Source organism: Antechinus flavipes, chromosome 1 (genome assembly GCF_016432865.1).
Source record: "Antechinus flavipes isolate AdamAnt ecotype Samford, QLD, Australia chromosome 1, AdamAnt_v2, whole genome shotgun sequence".
NCBI lineage: Eukaryota > Metazoa > Chordata > Mammalia > Dasyuromorphia > Dasyuridae > Antechinus > Antechinus flavipes.
The window spans coordinates 694,127,571-694,142,368 of record NC_067398.1 but is presented as its reverse complement, the minus strand read 5'-3'; the positions used below and the strand labels follow the sequence as shown (position 1 = coordinate 694,142,368).

The window sequence follows — 14,798 nt, the reverse complement described above, 5'->3', positions numbered from 1 at the left end:
CCTTTGAAATTGTCTTGGATCAATGTTTTGATCAAAGTAAGTAAGAATTTCACAGGTGATCATCCTCACAATATTTCTGTCAAATGTACAGAACTATTCCTAGTTCTGCTTACCTTACTTTGTATCGATTCCATATGTCTTCCCAGGTTTTTCTGAACCATCCTGCTGGTCGCTTCTTAACGAACAATGGATTCTATCATATCTATTGTTCAGTCATTTCCCAACTGATCAACATTCCCTCAGTTTCTTTTATACTAAAAAAAGAGCTACAATAAATATATTTGAACATGTGAGTTTTTCCTTTTCCTATGGTTTCTTTGGGATTTAGATCTGGTAATATTGCTAAATCAAAGGATATGCAGTTTTGTAGCCCTTTGGGCAAAGTTCCAAATTATTTTCCAGCATTCTACCAGTTCACAATTCTACTAAGAGTTTATTAGTGTTTACTTACATCTCTTATAGCTGTCATTTATCTTTCCTGTCATGTTGTAAGAGATGTGTATCTCAAAGTTGCTTTAATGTACATATCTCCAGTTATTAGTCATTTAAAGCATTTTCATGTGATTATTGGTATTTTGATTTCTTTATTTGAAAACTGCTTGTTTATATCCTTTGACCATTTGCTCTTATTTTTATAAATTTGCCCCAGTTCCTCTATATTTGAGAAATGAGGCTTTTATCAGAAAAACTTATTTTTGTCCAGTTCCTTGCTTTTCTTCCATTTTTGGCCATATTGGTTTTGTTTCTACAAATTAAGTTTGTTATGAAAAGTATCCATTTTACTCCCTATGAGCCCTTCTATATCAATCTGACAGGTAATTTTTACTATACTCCCCTAATTTGTTTATGATATCATCCTTGATGATTAAATTATATACCCATTTTGTGCTTATCTTGGTATAGTATATAAAATGTTGCTTTATACCTAATTTCTCCCAGACTGCTTTCCAGTTTTCTTGATGGTTTTTATCAAACAGTGAATTGCCCTAATAGCTAGGATCTTTGGGTTTATCAAACACAAGGTTACTGTGGTCATTTAGTTCCATATATTGTGTCCCTAATAAAATTTCATTCATTAGCCACTATTTTAATCCAGTACCTGATTTCTTTGGTGATCACTGTTTTGTAGTATAGTTGAGATGTAACACTGATATCTGTCTTCCTTCACTAATTTTTTTCATTGATTCCCTTGATATTCTTGACTTTTTATTCTTCCTTATAAATTTGTTACTATAAATTTGTATACTATTCGTATACTATATAATAATTCTTTGGTAATTTGATTGATATGGCATTTAATTAATTTAAATAGAATTGTCATTTTTATTATATTGACCTACCCCATGAATAATTAGTGTTTTTCTAATTGTTTAAATCTGTCTTTGTATGAAAAGTGTTTTGTAATTGTGTGTATGTAGTTCTTGGGTGTGTCTTGTCAGGTAGATATATATCCTGTAACTGCTAAAATTGTTAGTTGCTTCACATAGTTTTTTTGTAGTTGACTCTCTAGGATTTTCTAAGTAACCCATCACATCATCAAAAAGTGATATTTTTGTTTCCTTGTTGCCTTATTACGCTTCAATTTTTTTTGCCTTATTACTATAGTTAGCATTTCTAGTATGATATTAAGTAATAATGGTGATAATGGATATCTTGCTTCATCCCTAACCTCATCGGAAAGGTTTCTGAATTTTTTCTGAATATATTTCAGTATAATTGGTTTCCTTTGTAATCCCATGTGCTTTATTTTATGCGCTTAAAAACATAATTCAGAGAAAGGATCCAGAGATTTCAGCAGAGTCTAGGAAACAAAAAAAAGATTAAGAAACCTCAATTTCCTCTTCAACTTGGACTCTAATAGATCTCCAGGTCAGTGACAGACACTTTTGGCAAGCACGCATCTCTATTTTATGCCTCACTTGATGTTAATGAGCAGAAGATTGCTGAACAAAGTTATCTCAATTGTTAGGTCTTTCCATAAACTTGTATAGTTTTGACATGTGCACGGCAAAACCTCGTTAGAGGTGAGCTTTTAAAGCATTATATAATTCTATTGAATCTAGTGTTAATTTTTGTTTATTTTTTTTAATTAGTAGTATTTTATTTTTCCAAATACACGTGAAGATAATTTTCTACATTCATTTTTGTGAGACTTTGTGTTCCCCGTTTTCCTCCCTCCCTCCCTTACCTCCTCTCTCTCCAATATAGCAAGCAATCTGATACAGGTTACAGTTCTTTTAAACATATTTCCCCATTTTTCATGTTGTGCAAGAAAAATCAGACCAAAAGGAGAAAAAATAAAAAAGAAAAAAACAAACAAAAAAGGTGAAAATATTATGTTTCAATCCACATTCAGTCTCTATAGTTTTTTGTCTGGATGCAAATGGCATCTTCCATTCCAAGTTCTAGTGTTGGGTTTTTTTTTTTAAATAGCCAATAAACAATAAGTTCCAAGAGAACTTGTAAAATAGGAAAGATGATTTTTGACCCACAGAACTTTGCTGTGAAGTATCACTTATGAAAGCCTGACTGTTTCCTGCAAATGCTCTTATCAAAGATGTTTCAATGTGTGTAGATCATGTCATATTGTTTCCTGTGGACCAGCAGTATCTTTTGGGATTCCCTAAGCCCCCTTTTATCCATAGTAATAAGACCCAAACTTTCTCCATGCCTTTGATATCTCCTTTTACTGCCTTTGAGATCAGTCACTTGACACATGCAGAATGACACTGCCGTCACCACAGGTTTCCTCCTTTTCCTTTGGTGCCATTTCCATTTCTTCTATGACTATATCTGAGACCATAAAAATGTGGTAGCCCAAGTATGAGGTCCTTCTATTAGTACATCTCACTTGGACAGACAGTGAAAATGGGTGGTGAATTTGGCCCAGAGTTGAACTGGAGAAGGAGAGCACACTAGATTGCTTTTGGGAAATTGCAGAATTCTTGGGATTACCCCAAGTTTTCACCTAAAACAAAGGTCTATCTTTGAATATCAGTTATTCATCCAGTGGTGATATATTGTTGTAAGTCTCAGAACTCTATAGACTACAAAGAATTGGAGTTAAGGATTACCCAAAGAGTAATGGAGACATACCATAGACATGGTAAATGTGAGCAGTCTATGACACACTAAAAATAAGGTATAAGGAAGAATTGGTGTAAATGATACTATCAGAAATATATGATATAACATTCTCACTCTTTTTTATATTATTTGCTTGCATTTTGTTTTCTTATTAATTTTCTTTCTTTTTTGATCTGATTTTTCTTGTGCAACAAGAGAATTGTATAAATATGTTTACACATTGGATTTAACACATATTTTAACATGTATAACATATATTGGATTGCTTGCCATCTAGGGGAGGGGAAGGAGAGAATAATCTGAAACACAAGGCTATGAAGGGTCAGTGTTGACAAATTATCCATGCATATGTTTTAAAAATAAAAAGCTTTAATAAAAAAAATACATAGGATAAAAAAAAGACGGACTGGCCAAGAGATAAGAGGGAAGATAATTAAAAGTCCCCATGCTCCACTAGTAACCTCTCAAAGTTTAGGGAATCCAAGATTAGCCACAACACATTGGGTGGACCTCCCTGTGGTGAACTCTTGGGAAGCCACCAAGATGACCCCACGTGGAAGGATTGGGATCTGCCCTGTTGGAGGAGACGACCACATCAGGGAGATGGGGATCCATCCTAATGTTCTCCACAGGGTTGTTGAGATTCCTGAGTAAAAGGCTGCCCCCGAAGTGCTTAGGAAGCGAGGGTGCTGCACATGGAATTGTCGGGAATCACTCCATGTCCCGCTCTTTATCTGTGCTCCGTGGCCTGTGGAAAAGCAGGTCTTTACAAGGTTCAAATAGCCTGGCTCAGAAACTCGGACTGTGTGAGCCAAAGCTCGAGGCTGCCTCTTTCCCTGGGATTGTCATTCGATGGCTTTGTGGGAGCTTTGGCTGTGTTGGGGGAAATTTGGGTTTTAGCTATAGCTGGGGGGGGGTCCTCCTGGCCTCCTGCGGGGAGCCCTGGGTTTGTAGGCAGAAGCCTAAAACTCAGATTCTTGTCTCTACCATTTCTAGCTACCTGATCTTGGGCAGGGGACCTCTCTGGGCTTCCATTTCTACCTCTGTAAAAATGAGCGGCTTCAGTTCCAGAACATGGGATTTCTCCCCAAGTTCTGTGCTTTGAGAGACCCCAAAGGTCAGTCTGTCCCCAGGAGTGCCGGAGGAGGTGAGGGCCAGGAGGAGGTGAGGGCCAGCCGCAGTGTTGGCCACGATCGCCGTGAGGGCCGGAGCATATTCAGCTCCAGTTGTAGGAAGTGCCTGTTCTGGGCAAAGCTCAGTGCCCAGGTGACGCCCTAATAACAGCAGCTTCTTCCATCTTCTGGCTTACCAAGGGCTTGGGCTCCCAGCAGCCCTGTGGGGCCGGCAGCTTCGCGTTTTTCTCCACATTTGACAAAGGGAGAAACCGAGTTTCAGAGGGCTTGGCCCAAGGCCGCACAACGGGGATGTAACAAAAGCGGGTTTCCGCGGTCGGACGGGTGCTCTCGTACCCCTGGCTGCCGCCTGCCATCCCGAATGTTCAGTTTTCATGTTGATCTCCGAGGGATTTTTCCTAACAAGCCAACCAAGACTTTAATTGTGCTTCATTGTCTAATCTAGTCAGCAGCTGCTTGTGTTCTGGGGCAGACTACCGGCTAAAGTCTATTCTTGCATGAGTGCTCCCCAATAGTGATGTTTTGTTATTATTCCAGGGCTCTGGAGGCAGCTGTTCACCTGGGGGGTGAAGATCTGACCCCATTCTATGGTCTGCTGGATGGGGGCCGAGAAGGAGAATTCTATAAGGTAATTGTATTCACAGGAGATACTTCCCAGCAACCTCCGTTGGGATTGTTGAGAAAAATGTACCCAGAAATACCCAAGTGCCTTTTATTAAAGCTTTTCACCCTGATACCTTCAAGACACTTTCTAGAAAATGTTAGTGAGGTGTTGCCTGCTGCATATTATCCCGAAGTCTAAATCGGTCGTGTTTCTTTTGTATTCCCTCTTAGGAACTGGAGGACTATTTTTATTATTCTCAGCTCCGTAGTCAGGGTATTGATACAATGGAGACCAGAAAGGTGTCTACACGTATTCCCCTGAGTGAGCTGCCTTTTGTAATGAGAGCAATTGGCTTCTATCCATCTGAAGAGCAGGTAGGTAGAGTAAGTGGGAATATTTTATTGACACCTGAAAAGTCAAGTAATCCAACCCTGCATTCTCTGAGAAATAATAGTTGTGAGTCAAAGATGGATCCTACATTTATTCTTGTAAAATAGATTTGAAAATTCAGTTGTGGACACTACAGATGCATTATTGGAAAAGGACTTAACGTGACAAAGAACATGATATTATGAAAGGGGAGAGAGAACAAGAATGAGAAAGACAGAGAGGGATAGAGACATTGTGAGGGTCAGAGAGAGACAGAAGAAAAGAGAGAGAGGAAAAAGAGAGAGAAGAAAGATAGAGGAAACGAGAAATGAGAAGAAAAGAAAAAAGAGAGAGGAAAAGAGAAAAGATATAGAGAAAAAAGAGAAAAAAGATGGAGAGAGAGAAGAAAAGAGAAAAAAGAGACAGGGGAAAAGGAAAAAAGACAGATAAAGAGGAAAAAAGAAGAGGGACAGGAAAATAAGAGAGACAGAAAGGAAAAAAGAAAGAGGAAAAGATAAGAGAGACATAGAGGAAAAAAGAAAAAAGATGGAGAGAGAGAGAGGAAAAGAGAGAAGAGAAGGGAAAAGGAAAAAAGAGACAGAGATAGAAGGATAGAGATAGAGAGGAAAAGAGAAGAGGGACAGAATTAAAGCGGAGGAGGAAGGGAGGAGAGGACAGACAGAGAGACAGAGTGAGTTGCTCTCAGGAATTGGTGTAAACAGGTGAAAACAAGGTCAGTTTCTCCTGGGAGGTCTGTTCCTATCTTTGGCTATATGATGTATTCATTCTCTTTTTAGTCTCCTAGAAACATACTTTGTGGCTAGCCAGTATACTTATTTAATAATAATAATAGTTATCATTTATACAACTCTTAGTCACCAAAGTGCTTTACATATGTTATTTCATTTAATCCCCACAGCAGTTGTGGGAGGAAGGTGCTGGTATTGTCCCCATTTTGCAAATAAGGAAACAGGCTTGAAGGGGCCCAGTGATTTGCTCATGGTCACGTGGCTGAGAAGTGTCTGAGCCATATTTGAATCCAGGTCCTCCTGATTCCCAGCCCAGCACCCTTTCCAATTGCCACCTAGTTGTCTCAGCTTATTCATTGGCTATTTTTATTTTAATATCATGATCCTTCTCAGATATATTCCAATCCAAAACTGACTTCTCCTTTGAAACAAAGAAAAAGAGCTGTTAATTAAGTCAATAAGTATTAAGTGTCTGATGTGCCTCTGTCTAACTAAGCTCTAGGGAGACAGAGAAAAAACAAACCGGTCTTTGTTCCCAAGGAACTCACGGCTATCAGGGAGACGGCATCAAACACCTGTGTGCAGATGAGACACACGCAGGAAAAGTGGAAGGGAGTCTCACAGGGCTGGCTCCCAGATTAAGTCTCTCAGGAGGTGGGGGCTGAAATTTGGAAGATGGAGAGAGAGAGAGAGAGGAAAAGAGAAAAAAGATGGAGAGAGGAAAAGAGAAAAGAGAGGGGAAAAAGAAAAAAGAGACAGAGATAGAAGGACAGAGATAGAGAGGAAAAGAGAAGAGGGACAGAGGAAAAGAGAAGAGGGACAGAGTTAAAGAGGAGGAAGAAGGGAGGAGAAGACAGACAGAGAGACAGAGTGAGTTGCTCTCAGGAATTGGTGTAAACAGCTACAAGGGATTGGGCCGGAGGAGGAGGAGGGGAGATGCTGTGGATGGGATGTTAGGAAGGGAGAATGTGCAGAAGTGGGCCGCAGGTCGGACAGAGGGGGATGAGGAGGCCGTGGGAGGGGTACTGGTGGGTGCCTGGGAGGCGGCCTCCACAGTCTCGCGGAGCCCAGCCAAGGGGAGCTGGGTCTGGGACAGGTTGGATTTAAAACATCCACATCTTGTTGGAGAAGTCTTGTTGGCCCTTGGATCTCCAACTGGAAGTTAGGGCTGGCTCAGCAGAGCTGGGTATAGCAAAGGGATGGTGGTTGAATCTGTGGGAGCTGTGAGATGCCCAAGTAGAGAGTTATGGCCGGGTGAGAGAGGGAAGCCCCCCGACTTCTCCCAGGGAGGCCGATGGTCAGTCCTGCTTCAGCCCCCACCCCCAGGAGGAGAGGTTCTCATGGAAACCGGCTCAGGCTCCTGGCTCTCAGCCCCAGGAGGCTTACTTAAAGGGCTCCCCCGGGTTCCATGTGGCTCTGGCCCGGAGGCCTCTCCAGTGGGTCTGGCTGCTGCTGTGTCAGGATACTGTGGGACCAGAAGGGAGCTCGTCCTCTCCCCACATGGCCACGAGCCAGGCAGCAGAACCTCCGGGTGGATCTCCGTGAGCTCGCCGAGGAGAGCGTTTGTCGGGGCCCAGGGGCCTTTCGGTTCCGCACACACCCCTCCTCCCAACATTCATCTCCTAGGAGTTAAAAAAAAAAGACAAGAAAAGAAAATCTGAGCCCCTGCTGATGAGGGGGGAGGGGGAGGCACAAACAAAAGCCTCATTTCATCGGCTTCTTGCTGAGAAACGTCTTGTGAGAATTAGGCCGAATGTGTTTTCCTTGTTTAATGGTGCAGGAAGAGGTGCTGTTCACCTCTGGATCAGGGGTGAGTCCCTGTCTTCTAGTGATGGTACCACAGACACGTCGTGGCTGGGGATCAAGGGCAGGAACCCCAATAATGACGGGTAGTTCAGTGTATTTGATTCAGATATTCGGCTCCTGCCCTGGGCAACTCTGTCCTAGGCGCTAAGGACACAGAGAGGGGGAACAGACTCTGCCCTCTGGTCTGTGCAGAAACCATGGAGGGGGGAAGGGGGCGTACTGGGGCCTGAAGGAGGTCAGGCTGCTGAGAGAGGAATGGCTCCCAGACTGGCGCTGGACGGCAGCATCGGACTAACAGACGAGGATTTATTCAGCTGCTGGACCAGCCTTAAGCACTGAGAGAGAGACCACTGTACATCGGATACAGCCCCTTTCCGAGATAACAGATCTGAACGTATGGACACAGATAAAAATAGTCGATGTTATAATATGGGAAGGGTGCGCAAATGAGGGAGACTGCCGCTAGCTGGAGCAGGCTGTGGATAGACTTCAGGGAATCTGAATTTGGATGGTTATTAGCCTCTAACTAAATCCAAGCATTTCCTTCCATTATAATTTTTCTAAAAATACATTATTCTTGAACACTTCCTAGCTGTGTGACCTGGGCAAGTCACTTAACCCCAACTGCCTCAGCAAAAAGTAATAATAATAAACATGAAACCGCATTCTTCTGTGACGGCTCCGCGTCTTGCCCAGACGGCCACAGAGGTCCGTGACCCACAGACCTTAAGGACCCCTGAGCTGGAGATGACGAGAGCCATCCTGGCCGTATTAGGCTGGGATCCGGCAGGACTGCACTTGGCGGTACAGTCGGGTGCCCTTTGCTGCTCTTCTGTGAGTGGGAAAGCCCATTAGGTAAAGGAACAAAGAGTGATCCAGGTGGGTTGTCTCATGGAGACGAGTGACCCGTGGTCAGTCAGGGGCACGTTAGCCTGGGGTCGGAGTCGCTGAGGGAGCAGCTCGGCGGGCCGGAGTCAGCAGGACCGGGGCACACCTGGCCTGCAGCACTTACTGGCTACGGCAGCCTGGGAAGGCGCTTCACTCTGTTTGCCTCAGTTTACTCATCCGTAAATGAGCCGGATGAGGAAATGGCCAAGACTCGAGCCTCTCTGCCAAGAAAGCCCCAAACGGAGACGCGAGAGTGGGCAGCGACTCAGCAGCTGAACAACAGTAACAAAGCAGTCTGTGCCACGTGCCGGTTATTTATAAGTGGAGCCAGCAGGTAGCCCAGGCAGGTGTGGGGAGTGTCAGCTGGCTCGGGTCTGTGCAGGAAGAGGCACCTGCCTCTGATCAGCGTCATTACAAATCCATTCTCCGTTCAGACGCTGGCGAAGGACACAAGCGTCTCTTTTGTGCCCCCGTGCGAGGACCATCCCAGGCCCTTTCACCCAGATGGATCCCACGGCTTCCTGCAAACTCTGCTCACTGACAGGGCATTCTATCTTGAGCTCTTGGGGAAAGCTTTTGGCCCTTTTGTTTTCCTGTCAGATTTATTGAGACTTTAATAGAAATTTTCTCAGGGCGTTTCTTGGCTCGAAAGCCATCCTCTGCTGTGGCTTTTCCCATTGAGACATTGCTGTCCTTTCCCACGTTGACCGTGGAGGGCTCAGACGCTGATGTCACCCCCAGCAGTCCAAAGACACTTTCTTTATGAGGCTGAGGGATTGTTACACATGGTTCCCTTCTCATTGTAGTTGTCTTAGGAATTTAAAACTGGTTAATGTAGGAATGGGGGTCCGGCGCTCCCGAGAGCTGCTCCCTGGCAGCCCCGCTTGGGGCACGGGCGGAACGGACCCCACTTTGGAGAAGCTCTGATGTGCTCTTTGGGCCACAGTCTGCTTCTGGGGGAGCACAAGAGCTGCTGATGCCACCCAGTGAACCCCTGATGTTCTCGGTAGCCGTGGCGCTGCTGGACATCCATGGCAAGTAACAGGCCTTTCAGGAACATGGCTATTTCCTCGGAGTTCTTCCCAAACTCGGTACTCTAATCTTTGGGACTGACTCACTTCCAGTGGGGGCGGAAGGCCTGCAGCCAACTGGCATGGCCCCGTGCACGCAGCGAGCAAGGGCCAAGAGGCCAGATTTCTGCCTCCGAGCAGCCCGTGGGAAGCCCAGAGAGAGGCCTCGGCACCGGGGCCTTCCCCAAATCCCCAAGCCTGTTCCGGTCCAGAAGGGACGAGATCTCTCCTGACTGTGGCTGGAGGGAGTCTGCCCATCCGGCCCACTGAGCAAAGCCATCTAGGCCGACAGGCAGCGGGCTGCTCCGCTTTCAGCGCTGCAAAGAAATGTCCGTGTCCCTGATTTGGCTCCATCCACTAAAGATTCTTCCTAACCATGGGCCACCCAGTTCTACAGTAAATAAAATCACTAAGCTAGGATTAAGGCTTTGGGAGAGCAGTGAGCAGTGGAAGGATTTATTCTACAAATGTTTAATGAATTTCTGCTGAGGCTGTGGGTGAAAAGCCAAAAGGGACATCAGAGATTTTCTGGTCCACCTTGGCCCCTGTGCTGTCAGGGGGCTATGGCCAAACTAGCCTATATTGCTGTGCCCCCTTCCCCGTGGTGAGGAAGACAGACCCACAAACAACCCCCCACCCCATGTGAACTTGGTGGCCTTGCGGAGGTAAGAGCTCGGGTTACTGTCACGAGGTACGCCATCACTTTGGGTCAGAGGAAGGAGAATGGTTTATCGCCAGGCAGACCAGGGAAGATTTCAGGGAGGGTAGAGACAGTACATTCCAAGGGTGTGGATGGTGTGAGGTTCCGTTCTAGGTGTCCCCTTTCAGGGAGGGCGTTGTTAAATGGGAGAACACTGGGAAAAGGCCATTGAGGATGGAGAAGGATGAGTTGAAGGAATTGGGGATGTTGGGATCAGAGAAAGGGAGGATGAACCTGAAAGTAGATTGGTCACAAAAGGGATTCGGTTTGCTCTCTGCCCCCAAGGACAGACTCAGGATCAAGGAGCAGAAGCAGTAGAAAGGCTTCCTGTCAGAAGCATCCCAATGTGGCGAGCCCACCACCATTGAGGGCTGAGGTAACTTCCCTTACCGGAGACTCTGGGAAAGACTCAAAGACTACCTGATGGGCCCGAGATTGTTGCTTGGGTACAGACTGGGCCAAATAGTCTCTAGTTTCCCAAAATGCTGCAATTGTGTAATTTGACAGTAACTCGGCAACAGCCAGAGCATCCAAGAACTTAAACGTCGCGATTTTCTCAGTCCTTTCCAAGCCTTGTCTAATCTTTGGGCTCCATGAGAGGCTTCCACTTGAGGTGGAGCAGAAGTTAGGTTGCAGCAAAGCAGGGGATGAAGATCAGGTTTTTTTTTTCCGTTGTTAAAATTAATATTTATTGACCTGGATTGCTTTAGTTGTCAGTTTGGACCCGCACACTCCTATTCCTGTGATTCTAGCTCAGAGCCTGTTGGTGAAAGAAAGCCGAGAGAAAAAGGTAGCATGGAGTAGTGGGAAGCAGACGGGTTTGTAGTCAATCAGAGCTACCTACACTGCGTGACCTGGAGTGAGTCATCCTTGAAAAAAATGTCTCTCCCCCTAGCCTTTACCCCAACTGAGCAAATAAGGAGAACGACAGCCCCTTAATAAAGCCCTCAGTATATTGCCAAGTGGTCCCCAGGCCAGATTCCCACTTTGGCTGTGTCTGGAAATCTATGGCTCTGCACTTTCATTCTGTGGCCTCTCTGTCCGGAAGCAAATGGGGTGTTTCATATTCCTTTGTTTGGACCTGTGGTTTGTGTTCTTAGTCTTCCAAATCAGAGTTCTGAAATCTCCCTGAGGAGTTATCATTCTCCTGGTTCTGCTCAGCTTGATCCACATCATTTCATAAGAGGTCTTTCCAGTTTCCTACACAACTGTCCATTTCATCACTGTTCATGGGCCATTCTCATAGGCATCCATACACCGCAAATTATTTAGCTATTCTTTAGTAGGAACATGCTCCCTCTCTAATTTCTGGCTGTCATTAAAAGAACTGCTGCAAATATTTTTGCACAGAGAGGTCCTTTCCCTCTTTCTTTGATTTTTTGAGGGAATTTCAGATCAAAATTGAATCAAAGAGGATACACAGTTTGATAACTTTGGAGGGGATAGTTCCAAATTTCTTTCCTAACTGAGATCAAGCCAGTTGAAAAGTAAGACATTTTCCATACTGTATTTAAAAAGTAATTATTTTCCACATTATGAATTTGACATTTCAAAATTTTTCCTTATTTAGAAAAAGAACAAAAAAAAGGATTACATGTAAAATCTGAAATCTAACAAATTTAACATAACAGTTCTAAAACTGACTTGCTTTTTTGTGTCTTTTTTGTGTCTTTTTTTAGTGTTTCACTAGTGCCTCTTTTCTTTTCTGGGATATCACCTTTTTTTCTTTTTCTGTGCTATCACTATGATACCTTTCAAATTTTGAGTTCAAATTCTCCTTTGAGAAGGCAAGAAATTTGATATAGATTATAAAGTCCTATTAACTCTTTTTAAGAAATATAAAATTAGAAGCTTCGGGGTACACAACTTGGTCAGTTCAAGTCAATAAATATTTACTAGGCACCTGATATGTACCAAGACCTATAATCATTTCAGCTCTGAAGGGAGGACTTATTCAGCCACAGATCAAACTAGATGGGGATTTCCAGGTCAAATGATCAATAAGATGAACTAAATCTCTCAGCCCTCTCAACACATAAATGATTTGCCAAAGATAAAGAAATTTCAGCTATATCCATGATCTATGACTCCTAAAATCCAAAAGAAGGTTAAAAAAACTTCTCCCAAACCAGGAAATGACTGACACTGAGCCTGAGCTCACCCCTTACCCATCTCCGGCACTATTGGCAGCAAGGCCACACTAGCAGACACAAGGGCACAGGTTTAAAACCCACCTGTGCATCCCATTCCCCACTTTTTTCCCAGTGCCTGGCAATATACTACGAAAGTTTGCTCGGGTTGTCAACAGCTAACATGCCTCTCTGGCATGCAATCCAGAAGTACCAGGGCTGCAAAGCTCCAGAAAAAGCAGGTTCTGCTAGAACCAGGGAGAGCAAGTTCTGATCTACTGTGCTTGGTCAGAGAAGGAAGGAGCAGAGGGAATGGGAAGTTCATCAGGACAGGACACTGCACGCGTGGGGAATTGTGTAGTTCTAAGTCCAAAGGAAGAGCCCAGCATCTGGTCTGATGAACTGTGAATTACTCAATAAGGGAGGAGGCTGAGACTTTGTGATCCAGTTCCCAAAGAAACCACAGTGAGAAGGGAGGGAGTCAGGAAGTGAGCGATAAGAAAAATAAGAGGGGAAAAGACTGAAAATACCAAAAATTTCAGGGAGGAGAAATCTAAAGGCCTTGAAAATAAATATATAAATCAACAGAGAAAAAAAAAACTAACAATAGAAGGCAATATGAACCTAGATCTAGTAAATGAGTTCAGCTATCTATGAATAAATACTGCCAGAAAAAAGGAAAAATGATCTAACCCTTGATGAGACAAAGGACCCTATGGAAGTTGAGAAGAGCATTGAACCACAATATACTGTATTCGAGTGATTTAAAATAGAAATGAAAATTATGACAGTGGAATTTATATCCCGCTCAGCGAAAATAACGAGTAGAAAAGAAAGATTTGAATGATAATGGCAAACCTCACCAAAGAAATGAGAGAGAACAATAGATTGGAAATGCAAATACACAGAAGCAAAGGACAGCCTAAAAGAAGAAAAGCAAGAATTAAGAATTTTTTTTATAATAACATTTTATTGACAGAACCCATGCCAGGGTAATTTTTTTACAACATTATCCCTTGCACTAACTTCTATTCCGATTTTCTCCTCCCTCCCTCCACCCCCCTCCCCTAGATGGCAAGTAGTCCTATATATGTTAAATATGTTGCAGTATATCTTAGATACAATATATGTGTGCAGAACCGAACAGTTTTCTTCTTGCACAGGGAGAATTGGATTCAGAAGGTGTAAATAACTCGGGAAGAAAAACAAAAATGCAAATAGTTTACATTCATTTCCCAGTGTTCTTTCTTTGGGTGTAGCTGCTTCTGTCCATCATTGATCAATTGAAACTGAGTTAGGTTCTTTGTCAAAAGAAATCCACTTCCATCAGAATACATCCTCAAACAGTATCATTGTCGAAGTATATAATGATCTCCTGGTTCTGCTCATTTCACTTATCATCAGTTCATGTAAGTCTCTCCAAGCCGCTCTGTATTCATCCTGCTGGGCATTTCTTACAGAACAATAATAGAATTAAGAATTTTAAAAGAAAACATGCTAACTGTGCAAGAAAAACAGCTCGAAGACAGCATGTACAGAGACGGCCTAATGATCATAAGAACCCAGAAGAACTTGACAGGACAAAAAACTTAACACTATAATGCAGAAAATAATAGAAGAGAATTAAATAGAGAAAATGACATTTTGGTTGAAAACATTCACATATCGTCTCCAGGAAAAAAAAAAACAATTTTAGGCTACAAACTCTTAAGACTTTATTAATGGTTAAATTCAATTCAGAAACAAGTTGTATGAGCATCAAGAGCAGCCTAAATTTCTCTTCATACTCTGTCTTTTTGAATGATTAAGTCTTGTTTAGTTCACATAAGATCTGTACAGTGGAGTGGTGGAAAATGGGGGGCATTTGGGGGTTCAGTTCAAATATGGCCTTAGATACTTCCTAGTTGTGTGACCTTAGACAGGTCACTTAATCCTTTTGCCTCAGTTTCCTCATCTGTAAAATGAGCTGGAGAAGGAAATAGCAAACCACTACAATATCGTTGCCAATAAAATCCCAGATGGAGGCATGAAGAAATGGACACAACTGAAAATGGTTAAACAATAAGATGTGTAGTTGACAGAGTACAGGACCTGGCATTAGGAAGATCTTGTCTTCAGGCACTAAGTGGATAACCCTAAACAAGTCACTTAATTTCTCCTAGTCTGTTTTTTCATCTGAAAAATAGGGATGATAATAGCACCTATCTACCAACACTGTTGTGAGGATAAAAGGAAATGATCTATGTAAAGCATTATCATCTTT

At 43.2% G+C, this 14,798-nt stretch overlaps 1 protein-coding gene across 3 annotated transcripts in view; it reads left to right on the top strand.

Moving 5' to 3' along the window:
• The window catches only part of CFAP251 (cilia and flagella associated protein 251), a 79,469-nt gene that overhangs the window by 52,624 nt on the left and 12,047 nt on the right, over positions 1-14,798 (top strand). For all 3 annotated transcript variants that reach the window (XM_051972730.1, XM_051972731.1, XM_051972729.1), the window contains 2 exons: positions 4,758-4,848; positions 5,055-5,198. In XM_051972730.1, coding sequence (XP_051828690.1) covers positions 4,758-4,848; positions 5,055-5,198 — 235 coding nt within the window. The remainder of the gene's footprint in view (positions 1-4,757; positions 4,849-5,054; positions 5,199-14,798) is intronic.